Source organism: Hylobates moloch, unplaced genomic scaffold, assembly GCF_009828535.3.
Source record: "Hylobates moloch isolate HMO894 unplaced genomic scaffold, HMol_V3 SCAFFOLD_4, whole genome shotgun sequence".
NCBI lineage: Eukaryota > Metazoa > Chordata > Mammalia > Primates > Hylobatidae > Hylobates > Hylobates moloch.
This window is the reverse complement of record NW_026652279.1, coordinates 101,433,297-101,447,170: the sequence shown is the minus strand read 5'-3', so window position 1 is coordinate 101,447,170 and position 13,874 is coordinate 101,433,297. Positions and strand designations below refer to the sequence as shown.

At 33.3% G+C, this 13,874-nt stretch overlaps 1 protein-coding gene across 4 annotated transcripts in view; it reads right to left on the bottom strand.

Moving 5' to 3' along the window:
- The window catches only part of COG6 (component of oligomeric golgi complex 6), a 138,961-nt gene that overhangs the window by 80,410 nt on the left and 44,677 nt on the right, over positions 1-13,874 (bottom strand). For all 4 annotated transcript variants that reach the window (XM_032150736.2, XM_032150735.2, XM_032150734.2 and 1 more), the window contains exon 13: positions 11,337-11,454. In XM_032150736.2, coding sequence (XP_032006627.2) covers positions 11,337-11,454 — 118 coding nt within the window. The remainder of the gene's footprint in view (positions 1-11,336; positions 11,455-13,874) is intronic.

The following is a 13,874-nucleotide window of genomic DNA, read 5'->3' as shown; positions in this document are numbered from 1 at the left end:
ATTAGCATTATATGGTAAGGTTAAAATTTTTCTTTTGTCAAAAACAAAAGCTAATGTCAAAAACAAAAACAAAAAAAAGAAAGAACCAGCTAATGTCTTCACTGCCCTATTTAAAAAAGAAAAACCTTCTAAAGAACTTAGAGTTTGTATGAAATACAAAAGGGAGTGGGAACAATAGTTATCACTTTTTGTTTTACAAACATTAAATGGGGGTATTTAAGCATTAATGCTATCCAGTTAATCAGATCAACAACCAAAAAGTATTTGTTGATTTTTCCTTTTCTTCATTTCCCTCATTTAATTTACTGAATTATCTCTATACCATTAAAATATATTCCAAATGCAAATGCTCCAAACCATCCTATGCTACTACTCTATAGCAGGCCACTTTTGCCAGGTTTACTCTAAGAGTCTCCTAAGTGGTCTCCTTTCTTCCAAATTTGCTCCTCCATACCCACTTTCCATTCTCCATACAGCAGTCCCAATGATATTTTTAAAATGCTTTCAAAAATGAAGATGTGAGAGCAAATCTTCAATGGCTTACTCTTGCACTCAAAAACAAACTGCCTTAAAGGTATGTGGAAACAGAATCAATGATCAAAATCAACTCTATACTAGAAACACATATGTGGAAAATAAAATTTAAAAAGAAAAGTAAATTTCAAAAGCATCAAAAAAACCATTCAATATCTGGGAATAAATCTAACAAAAGATGTGCAAGGCCTGAACACTACAGAAGGTGAGAGAAACTAAAGACCTAAGTAAATGGAGAGATATATGATATTCATAAATTGGAAATCTTGGTATCATTAAGATATTAATTTCTCCTCAACTGATCTATAGATTTAATCAAAGCCTCAGAAAGCTTTTTTATTTTAAAAATGCACAAGTTGATTCTAAATAAAATAAAATCAATGGAATAAATAATCTAAAATAAATCAATGGAATACACAATTACCAAACAAATCCACATACATGGTCATGTGATTTATGACCATTTCCACCTCACTGCATGTGGGAATGAATGGCCTTTACAATAAATGGTGCTGGATCAAGTGTACATCCATATGAAAATATGCACAATAGCGAACATATGGAATCAACCTAAGTGCCCATCAACAGATGACTGGATAAAGAAAATGTGGTGTGTGTGTACATATAACACATATATGTTATATTTATGGACACACACACATATGTGTTACATATCATATATACACACACACCACACATATACACACATACATATACACATACATAAACATACACATACACCCACACCATGGAATACTATTCAGTCATGAAAAAGAATGAAATCATTTCTCTTGCAACAACATGAGTGGAACTTGAGGCCATTATCTTAGGTGAAATAAACAAAGTCAAATATTGCATGTTCTTATAAGTGGGAGCTAAATAATGTGTACACATGGACACAGAGTAGAATAACAGACCCTGGAGACTCAGATAGGTTGGAAGGGTGGGAGGGGAATGGGGGATGAGAAATTACCTACTGGGTGCAATATAGAGTACTCAGGTGATGGTTACACTAAAAGCCCAGACTTCACCACTACATAATATATAAATGTAACATGACTGCATTAGTATCTCATAAATTTATAAAAATTAAAAATAAATAAAAGGAAAATGTTAAAAGGAACTATTATGTATGGAACATCCACCAGGAAGTAGGCACAGGCTTAGCAATTAGGCAGACCTGGATATATATTCACCCTTAGTGACTATGTGACCTAGGGCAGGTTAAGCTACGTTGACTGTGCCGTAATTCTTTGTTTTACATTTAGTAAAAACTCAATTACATAGTGACAACTTATTGAAAGTCATAATGATTGGAAAAGTTAGAATTTGAGTACAGCTCTATCAGACTCCAAAGCCCAGGATTTCTCCTTGAGCCATATATTCCCTTTCTAATGTGGAGCCCCATCAATTGCTCACCTGAGATAAGTATCCCCAACAAACTCAGACTGAATCTTTAATGTAAGAAAGGCTATACCTGTATCGCAGCACAAAAACCACCTGCAACTACACTACTGGTACTAAGACAATCAATTATTAAATATCAACTTAACTGGAAAAAAACATAAAAGTCTCAGGTAACCTAAGAAATACATATGTAGCTAAGGACAAAGATGACTGAGAAGATTAGCTTCTAAGGCTCTTCTAGTTTTTCAATCTATCAAACATCTGTTGAAGACCTACTATGAGAACATGGTATTAGGTATCTGGTTATATTTTAGCAGACATTATGACATGGATCAAGGCCAAAGGCAAGAAAAATTGAAAGCAAGGAAAATAAAGTAATTTAAAAAACACACACACACACAAATTAAACTTGACCCCTACCTTTATACCACACTCAAAAATTTGAGATGGATTGAAGGCCTAAATGTGGAAGCTAAAATAATCAAGCTTCTTAGAGAAAAATACAGAAGAATGTCCTCATGACCTTGGGATAGCCAAAGATTTCTTAAACAGGACACAGAAGGAACTAATCATGAAATAACAGCTTGTTGTACAAGACTGAATTAAAAATTGAGAATTTCTGTTGATCTAATACACAACTAAGAGAGTGAGAAGACAGTTCAAAAAGTGATAGAAAATATCTGTGATGCTTATTATTCCATAAAGGACTTGTATCCAAACACATGTTTGAATACTCGTTTACAAGTCAATAAGAAAAAGGTAACAACCCAGTAAGGACTCTCTGCAACAGTCTTTAAAAGAAAACTTCACAAGAAAGTACATCCAGCAGCCAATAAACACGAAAAATTGTTCAACGCCATTCATCTTGAGAAAAATGCAAACTACAAACAAATGAAATACCACCACACACTTTTTAACAATGGCTAAAATTAAAAAGACTAACAACATCACATACTGGAGAGAATGTGGAACAACTGAAACTTCCACACTTCTGGTGAAGTGATCTAGGACAATTACTTTGGAAAAATACTTAGCAATATCTAGTAAAGCTAATCAATCTTATAATCCAGATATTCCATTTCTGGGCATACATACGAGAGAAATAAAAACTTATGTCCACCAATACTTAGCAATATCTAGTAAAGCTAATCAATCTTATAATCCAGATATTCCATTTCTGGGCATACATACAAGAGAAATAAAAACTTATGTCCACCAACACATGTATAAGACTATTAATAATAGCTTTATTTACAATATCCAAGAACTAGAAACATCCCAAATGTCCATCAGTAACAGAATGAGTAAATTGTGGTGAATATATATAACAAAATTACTACACAACAATTTAAAAATGAACTACTGAACATGCAAAATATACGAATCTTACAGATACGTTAAGTCAGGGCCAAAAAAGTATACACTGTATGAATCTATTTACACGAAGTTAATAGCAGGGAAAACGAGACAGTAGTCAGACAGCAGTTTACACTGGGGTTAGATATTGACTGGGAAGGGGAAAAGGGATGCCTTCTGAGGTGCTAGAAATGTTTTATATCTTATCTGGGTGATAGTTAATGAGCATATGCAAATACAAACATTCAACTAACTGTATACTTTAGACTTGGGTACTATATCTGCAGTTAAAAATAAAGCTCGGCTGGGTGCAGTGGCTCATGCCTGTAATCCCAGCACTTTGGGAGGCTGAGGCGGGCAGATCACGAGGTCAAGAGATGGAGACCATTCTGGCCAACATGGTGAAACCCCGTCTCTACTACAAATACAAAAATTAGCTGGGTGTGGTGATGCATGTCTGTAGTCCCAGCTACTCAGGAGGCTGAGGCAGGATAATCGCTTGAACCTGGGAGGGAGAGTTTGCAGTGAGCAGAGACTGTGCATTGCACTCCAGCCTGGTGACAGAGCGAGACTGTCTCAAAAAAAAAAAAAAAAAAAAGTGAGCTCATTTGTTCTTCTTCTTCTTTATATTATTCTACATACTAAACATCAAGTCTTATTATTATGAAATACTTATTTCAAAATTTGAATATTTTCTAAGTCACAAAGTTGAAGTATACAGAAAAATTTCACATTTAATAGCATTTAAAGGCCAGGCATGGTGGCTCGTGCCTTTAATACCAGCACTTTGGGAGGCTGAGGTGGGTGGATTGCTTGAGGCCAGGAATTCAAGGCCAGTCTGGCCAACATGGTGAAACCCTGTCTCTACTAAAAACACAAAAATTAGTTGGACATGGTGGTGGATGCCTGTAATCCCAGCTACTTGGGAGGCTGAGGCAGGAGAATCGCTTGAACCCAGGAGGAGGAGGTTGCAGTGAGCCGAGATCACACCACTGAACTCCAGCCTGGACGACAGAAACAGACTCTGACTCAACCAATTAATCAATCAATAAATTTTTAAAAAAAGCATTTAAGCTACTGAAAACTTCATATTCCATATATTAGAACCTCTCTTTTTTTAAATATGTAGAGCTATACACAAAAGTCCTCGTTCTTCTTGTGACTATTTACTTTTTATCCCTTCTGTAGTTTAGGTGCTCTGACTTTTACTAGAGAAAAATAAAAAGGTTGCACCATAAAAATTCCAAGAGCTGTTCCTACAACTTCATCCCACTACCAACTTTAGTTTTATTCTTTCAGCTATCTTCCATTTAAGGTCCTATAATTTTCTATTGTGTAGCTTCTTAGAAGGCCCTTCGCCCATTTGCTTTCAAAAAATAAAGACTAGCCAACCAAACACAAAGTCTTCATATTTTTAAACTAATTTCCTCATTCTCTCTCTATATCCATTTAAAAATATATATATATATAAAAGAGTGTGTATATATATATATATATATATATATAAAAGAAGTGGGTGTGTGTATATATATATATAAATATATACATTCCTTTTGCTCTAAATGCATACATTCTAGTAATTGACAATATGTGGAATTTAAGTTTTTAAGTCAATAAAATTGTCTAAGATAAATTTAAGACTACAAACTAACATGTTTGAAATAATTTCAAATTGCAACTTATTTTACACACTTTTATTTTTTTAAATGTTAAAGCATTTCAGAAAAAAAAAAATCTGGTTTTTTGTTTGTTTTTCCTGGCAGAATCATCTGTAAGGAATGATGTAAAACTCAAACTATTCAACCAGAACAGCACCTCTCAAACTTTAATGAGCACACGAACCTCCTGGGAATCTTATTAAAATGCATAATTCGATTCAGTAGCTCTGGAGCAGGACCTGAGATATTTGCATGTCTGGTAAGTTCCCATATGATGCCCAAGCTGCTAATCCACATACTATGCTATGAGTAGTAAAAAGAGATTCAAAGCAGTAACCACATCCTAGAATTTAAATGACAATTTATTTAAAGAATCATTTGGGGTTTGTTCTTTTTATTTCTCCAGAGGACTGGGCAAATCAATCCTGACTACTATTAATTTGATATGGGTTTCATTTAAGACAGGCTATATCCTTGCAATTAGAACTGTACTATTACTATAGTGAGAAATAATTTTAGAAAATGTCAGTCTAGCCTAAATTGATACAACATTGTGTCTTTTGCAGTATAGATACATATTCTCTTTAAACTTCACTAGATTTGCAGTTATGAATATTTCAGGAGAGCTTCATAAGGAAGGGAGTATGCCTACTTGAATACTCAAGTGCTTCAACTGCTTTGTTAGGGAAAAGGTACATCTTTCAATAAAATTATGTCCTCGAATTTTCTTTTTTTCATGCTGGATAAAGAATTAGCTCCCAAGTATGTCTTTTTAAAAGCACAAAAGCAATCATATTTTTAAAAATTCCTCTCTGGCTATACCTTTATTTTAAAAGCTATTCTTTCTAACAATTATACTATCCACTTAAAATTCTATTAACAAAAATTTCCACTTGGGTGGTTTGCTAATGAAGAACATTCTACAATAAATATTGTTTTCTTCATAAAGCTAGTGTTTTTAGAGGAAGTGAAATCATTTTCAAGAAGCAGAATAAGTAAAAGATATAACTAATATAAAATTGTGGAACATTAAAATTTGATGAAAGGAAGATATTCTTGCAAAAAACCTGAAATGGTTGTAGATAAAAGCAACATATGAGTTGTAAAGAGAATCATAATACAGTCACAATCTAATGTAAAACTAACTCTAAATATGGCCCAGTTCATATCTGAGAAAAACATCCAGGGTTCAATTAGTAATAATGACAACAAAAACAACAACAATAATGATCAGAGCCCATTCACTGCTATAAACTCACATAAGTTGCAATATTGATTGGTAATTAATATATTCAGATTACAATTACTTTCTTCCCTCATTTTCATTTTATTCTGTTCAAAGTTTTAATTGGAAGATGTCATCCTTCAGTTGCCTTTTACTATCCATTACAGATGATGCTTAAACAACACATGTTTAAACCACAAAGGTCCACATTTACATAGATTGTCTTCTCCCTCTGCTACTCTCTGAGACAGCAAGACCAATCTCTCTTCTTCCTCCTCCTCAGCCTACTCAATGTGAAGACAATGAGGATAAAGACCTTTATGATGATTCACTTCCATTTAATGAATAGTAGATATATTTTCTCTCCCTTATGATTTTCTTAATAACATTTTCTTTTCACTAGCTTACTTTATTATAAGAATACAGTATATAATACATCCAACAAAAAATATGTTGACTGCTTATGTTATTAGCAAGGCTTCCATTCAATAGTAAGCTAATTAGCAGTTACATTTTGAGAGTCAAAAGTCACATGCAGATTTTTTCAACTTCACAGGGGTCAGCATCATAACTCTCATGTTGTTCAAGAGTCAACTGTATGTTTTCCTGTTTTGTTGCAACTTTCATTTTAACTTTTACATGACTAATAAAATATATAGAAATTTACTATTGGGAATAAAACAAAATAAATGGATAACCACTTGGGAAAGAATAAGATACTAACTTTTCAGTCTGAACAATAATAATCTTCAGTAGATTAAAAATTTGTTGCAAAAGTGAAACCAGGGCTAGGGCCAGGTGTGGTGGCTCAGACCTGTAATTCCTGCACTTTGGGAGGCTGAGGCAGGAGGATCACCTGAGGCCAGTAGTTTGAGACAAGCCTGGGCAACATAGTGAGACCATGTCTCTACAAAAAAAAAAAAAAAAAAATTAAACTAGCTGGGCATGGTGGCATGCACCTATAGTCCCAGCTACTTGGAAGGCTGAGGCAGAAGGATGGCTTGGGCCCAGGAGTTCAAGGCTGCAGTGAACTATGATCCTGGGCAACAACAGTAAGATCCTGTCGCTTAAAAAAATAAAGTGAAAACATAGAAACACCTAAGAAAATACATCTAAATAAATGTATTAAACAATCTATCATTTCCCCACTAATAGATGCTAACTTTATTATATACTAAATTCTAAATGTTTTTTCTTGTGGGAATACTTTCAAGCATGGAATGCTCCCAAGGGAAAAAAACTATAAAAAAAGTTCTATTGAACTATAAAAAAATTAAAAGTTGATGTGTCAGAAAATACTACAGGCAAATTTTAAAGGCAAATGATAACGTGGACAAAATGTCTGTAATACATATGATGGAGTTAATATTCTTAATGCATAAAGAATATCAGAAACGAACAAGACAACCCAATAGGAAAATGGCAAAGGACTTGAACAAGCAATTCACAAACAGCCAAAAACATATCTTAAAATGTTCATTCTCACTAGAATCACAGAAATCCAAATGAGAAAAACAACAAAATGTCACTTTTGCTCATCATGTTGGTAAAGATTTTTTTTTTAATGTCCATTATCCAGTTTTAGCAAGAGTTGGCACTTTTTCAGTAGGAGGTAGTATGGTAGATTTGAGGAAATGGGTGAAAATAAGTAAGGTAAATGTGAGTGGCTGCCAAAGGACAATCAGCATTTGCTGGACCTCCTGGAGGGCTTTCCTGACATTGGAGACAATTTTTTAGTGACTCCTGTCTGTATGATGTAATTTTCTTTAGCAGAGCTCAGGAAAAATTGAAAAATAGAATTAATTCAAGGTGGTTTTGCAAAGTGAATGTGGTAAAATGGCAAGGGTGCAAGAGATTTAAAGCTAATGGCAACATAGTGATGGAATATAGGCCAGCAGAAAATGAACTGAACCATTCATGTTACCAGTATTTATTGAGCACCTCATGAGCTGGTATATAAGAAAATTAATTACATTTGTACATTGATCTTTTCACCAACGACTTCACTAGAATTCATTTTCTGGTTGTACAGCTTTTTAGTTGATTCTCCTAGGTCTTCAAAATAGACTATCATAACATCCATAAATAATCTAATGTCTCCTCCTTTAAAATATTTACAATTCATTTCTTTATCTGGTCTTTCTACCGTGGTTATTATTTAAAAGTGTTGGCAAGCATTCTTGTTCTTCACTTAAATAGAAGAACCACTAGTATGTCAATATTAATTATGATGTTGGCTGTTTGTTTTATCTCTCTTTATATGCTTAAGGAAGTATTCATCAATGACTTATTTATTAAGATTTTCCCCAACGTGATCAAATAGAATATAAAATTTATTTTATATACTCATTTAGTATATTTCCTAACACTGAAACATTCTTATATTCATGTAATAAACCATTCTTGGTTTTAATATATAAATGCTGAATTTTGAAGTTTTAAAACTTAAAAAGTGACTGATCTATGGTTTTCACTACTGACTATCTTTAAAAGGTTTTATGTCGGTGTTATACTACCTAAAACAAACTGGGAAGCTTTCCATGAAGTTCTCCATATAATCTGAACTAGGCCTGGCAACACGTTCTTTAATAACTTTTCTTCCTTCCTTAGGTATATTCACACTTTCCACTTCCTTTTGACTCACATTTTACCAATTTATGTCACCTTAAAAAGCATTCATCTTATTCTGATTTTCAGATGATTAGCACAAAACTGCACATGGTACTCTCTAAGTTTTAATTCTCATTTGTGGATTGTCTCTAATTTCTAAAAACAATTTTCTTTTTTTCTTGATTAGACTTGTTAGAAGTTTGTCAATTTTGTTTATCTTTTCAACAAATACTCAATTCTGCTTTTGTTTTCTAATTGGTCACGGAAATTTAATTCCATCCTTCCCATATATCTTTATTTTATTGCTCTGTTTCAAATTTCTTAATACAAATGCCTAATGCATCTATTTTCAGTCTTGAGGCCCATATGTTTTCTAATTGGTAAAGCTTTGGGTAATATGCTTACCCATGAACTTTTCTACGTACTACAATCTGGCTCCTATCTCCACCACAGGACTAAAATTGTCCATTTAGGTCACCTATCACATATATATTGCCAAAGATAACAAGCCTCCTACTAGAACTCTTTAGAAGCATCTGTCATGATTAACCATGCCCTCCTTCTAGAAACTGTCTTCTCTTGGCTTTTCTGATAAAATCTTATCCTAATTTTTGTCCTGCCTCTCTGGCCATCCTCTCTCAGCATCATACTGTTGACTCTTTTTCCTTCTCTTAAACGTCAGAGTTTCCCAAGACTGTCCTGGTAACTCTACTCTTATAAAAAAAATTATTCCTAGTGACTTCATCCAAACCCATGAATTCAACTATCTCTTATATGTAAAACTCTCTAAATCCACATGTATCCCTCCCTTTCAGATTAGACCAATTCCAGAGGGATCTCTCATAGGCACCTCAAACTCAACTTATCTAATTTAGACAATACCATCTTTATCTCCCAAATTGTACCCTCTTTCTGCATTCTAGATATTTGTGATTAGCCTAGGAATTATTCTAGATGACTCCCTCTCACTAACCCACATTCAGTCATCAAGTTTTGAAGATTTTACCTTTACCCTTCATGAATCTGTCCCCTCTCGCCTATTCCCAGAGTCCTTCCCTTAGATCATGTATGAATAAAAACAGTTTCAATACTCCTTTAATTTTCCTATTTCTACCCTAGCCTCCCCATTTATATATATAAAACACATCACTTTACAAGTGATATTTTTTAATAAATGAAAAATTTGTTTATAGGTAACTCATACTCATGTTCTAGCATATTCTATTTGTTTCTTCTATTTAAGATGACCTCTATGCACTCCTTTCTTCACCTATCTAAAGCCTACCTGTCCTTCAAAGTTCAACTCCATTACATCTCTCTATGGAAAGCTTCCTCTCTGTAAAGGAGTACAGATAGTTTGCTAAATATACTCCTCCTTTGGTGCTAGCATATAACCTAGGCACATGTCTTTCATAAATCACAGGATTCTATAATAACCAGACTTATTTGGTCATTTTCCACTAAACGAGAAGCAACCTTAATGAGGCCAACAGATGTTGAGTGTTCATCCTTGTACTCTCAACAGCTAGCACATATTTGTTCATGTTTAATGTTTGTGTATCATGTATAAATTATTTTAGAAGAGTTCTGTCTAAATAAGAACTCATAAAAACAAATATAACCAGAAATGATTGTTAGTAAACTGTTGATGCAAACAGAAATAACATAAGGCAAGAAAAATTAAGGTAGATATTCCAGCTCCACAAATTCATGTTGCTTTTCCAAATGAATCTGAGTCATGCATGTGGGTCAGGAAGGAGACTCCTATTAAGGCTCAGGAAAGTGAAGACTGAACTTAGGAAAGTGAAGATTGACCAGGTATTCTGGACTAAATTGCTACTGACTATTTTATACCATATTACAAAACCTGGGCCTAATATAGCTAGCCTATTAGATAGAGTAGTACAATTAAAAAGCCAGTATGGTGATTGTGACACATCCTTGAAAAACTCATGTTCTCAATAATGAAACAAAAATAAAGAAGGATTTGATCATTGTAAATCTATTCCTTAAGGTCCTGCCAAAATACCCTGCTCAATTTAAGATATTAAGATCTTACAGGACTCTTTGAGGTTTTTGTTGTTTGTTTTTTTGTGGGATGTTTTTCCTTGCTTGTTTTCATAGATAATTATATAACTCAGAGGAGCATACATTTGGACAAAACTGCAACATCGGGGTAAAAATATAAGCTGTTTGGAAAAAATATTTTGTAAGAGTTCTGGTTTTCCAATCTGTATGTCATCTTAGCCCCTAGCTAAATACAGTGTTTGCTTTAATTATACAACTTCTGTGATAGAAAAAAATGGTAGTAAAATTGGAGCCTGAGACCCTATCTCCAATTATAACTCAATGTTATACTGTTTCAGGAACAAAGACTATAAACTTAGGTCCAGTGAGCCATCTCAAAATGAAAGTTGTTGGTGACAGGAAGAACTCAAAAGAACACAGAATGTAATGGGAAAAGTTATCAATCAATTCAAAAATCATTAAAACATCTTTAATGTGAAACATTCACATAATTTAATAATTACATTTTTCAAACATACCTTGTCCATTAATTTACTTGCATGAAGACTCAAGCTATTGAAGAATATTTTTTTGCTTAGCAAATGCATTTCTTCAATGGTAGTCAATAATGTAGTTGCACTATTTCCAACAATACCACTAAAAGCAAAGAATATTTCAGGTTGCAAAACAGAAACTGAAACAAAACAGTTCCTTAACTGAGTAGAATGCTTTAAAAAGATCTAGATTTAAATAAAAGTTTTTAGGTAAAATATAGCCTGTGAATTAAAAATACTCTAGTTTTATATTTTAAAAATCAGGATTTTTGTTTTTCTTTTGAGTTAGGTGATGAAAAAATAAAAACAAACTACTATGTTTTCAATATTTCACAATCTCTTTTAGCAAAACTGTGGGTCAGAACAGATATTTGTAATATATAAAACCCTACCTCTATTTTTCCTCTATTAGAGTAAATATATTTTTCAATTATCTAAGACAGTTAATTTTAATTTTAAGAAGAGTACTGAATCAACAGCTCTATTGATAAAATATTTAAATTGTATAAATACTGAGTTATTCTTTCAATTAAAACTGTTATACTATATCAATAACACAGCTATAAATTAGAGTTTCTCAATTTTTATACAGCTGCCTACAGAGCAGTATATTTAGACTAATTGAAAAGTCTGATAATATTTTGAAATAACTAATTACATTAGTACATTCCATAATCCTCAATTTGCTATTGTATAAGGCTATTTCTTAGACCCATTCAAGGAGGTTTCTCATTTTTGCCAAGATCTAAGACAAGTATGTATATAAAACAATTCCCATTTTTTTCCTCCTAATTCACACACTGAAAGTGATTTTAACAACCTTCTAGGGGAAAAGTTTCTTGTGGTTATGAAAATATGCTGTAATCCAGTAGGGAATTATAATTTCTAAAGGCATAACAACATCTTCCATGCCTAAAAAATTTTAGACTGTTAAAGATGAATATAATGGCATTAAATACTACTAAACAGTAAGCTAAAACAGCAAATTTACTGATAAACCATATACCACATACGATATATTATAAAAGCAAATACTAATATTTGCAAATGTAATATTTCAGTACAATTCTGAAACCAAAATAAATTAGGTAAATTTTTACACAGTTCATGAAAACAATGCAAATTATTAGTAAAGTGCATATATATATAGCAAATAGCAAAATATCAGCAAATTACTAAACCAGTAGCCATAATACTTATATCTTAAAGAAACAATAAGTATTTCAGTTAAAAATATTGTAAGCCAAATACTAAAATAAACTGGATGGAATTCCCACACATGCCTGCACATGCAATAAAAACAAGTATTTCTCTGAATAAAAGTGTACATCAAGCAACAGAGGAAGCAAATTAAATGAAAACAAATAGAAACAATTTAATGAAAAATTTGGAGAGAACTCAGCATATATTTACATTCATTTTTTTTTAATTTGGAGTTATCAGCTGTACTTTGCAGTTATTCAGATCTAGAATTTACTAACGTTTATTGAACACTCATTATGTTCCAGTAACCGGTACAGGTAACTGTAGATGTTTCTTCTGACATTTCATTCCATATTTCTATCCAACATGCTTATACTATTACTTGATTTTTCAGTTTTAGGTATTATCTACAAATTCCCTGATGTAGAAGATGAGAGTTAAACTGTCTTATACAATTCTCCTCCTCCACCACAACACACCCAAACTTCACCTTCCCCAGGCTACCTAATATAGCCATGGGCACAGAGTTCTGGTAAATAACTATTCAATGTTTACATCATTACACTCATGTAAATACTATTCAGAGCTGACCAAAGAATCAGGAATACCCAAAACAAGCCAATGAACAGGCTAGTGAAGAAGATAAATCCCAGTGTGACAGCCAAGCAGCTTGCAGTAGGCCTAAAGGGCAACACATCTAGACTGGAGGGGAATGAGGGCTCCAAGAAGGGTATAAGACAGGGGCAGGAGAGAGGCAGATTACTTGTTGGACTATATGGTGAGACAATGCAATGTTGAGTTCTCTTAAATAGCTTGGATCCAAAATAGCGATAAGGGCATAGGAAAGTAAACAAGTACAAAAGCCAAGTGCTTATTAATTCCAGGGAGAAAAGTTTTACAGGAAAGGATATATAATCCAAGCATGCTCGAGTCCCTGTTTCCTGGATTCTATATCTTCCTTTTGTTGGGAGTTTTAATGTATGAGAGGTAAATTTTTTGAGATCTTGCATGCTTCCTGTTTCTTCCCCAACTTCACTGCTATTCCTTCCCAGTTTTCTTTGTGGTTTCTCCTCTTCTTGACTTCAAAATATTGGAGCTTCCCAGGACTAAGTCCTTAGCAACCATTCTTTATCTATACTCATTTCTTAAGTGATCTTACCTACTCCCATGGAATCGCATGTCATCTATTTTCTGAAAACTAAGACATTTTTAGCTTCAGCCCTGATTTCTCTCTGTATTATTTGCTCACTCAAAATCTCCTGTATGTTCACAGATACATCAAATCTGACAAGGCCGAAACTGAACGGAACTCTTCATTAC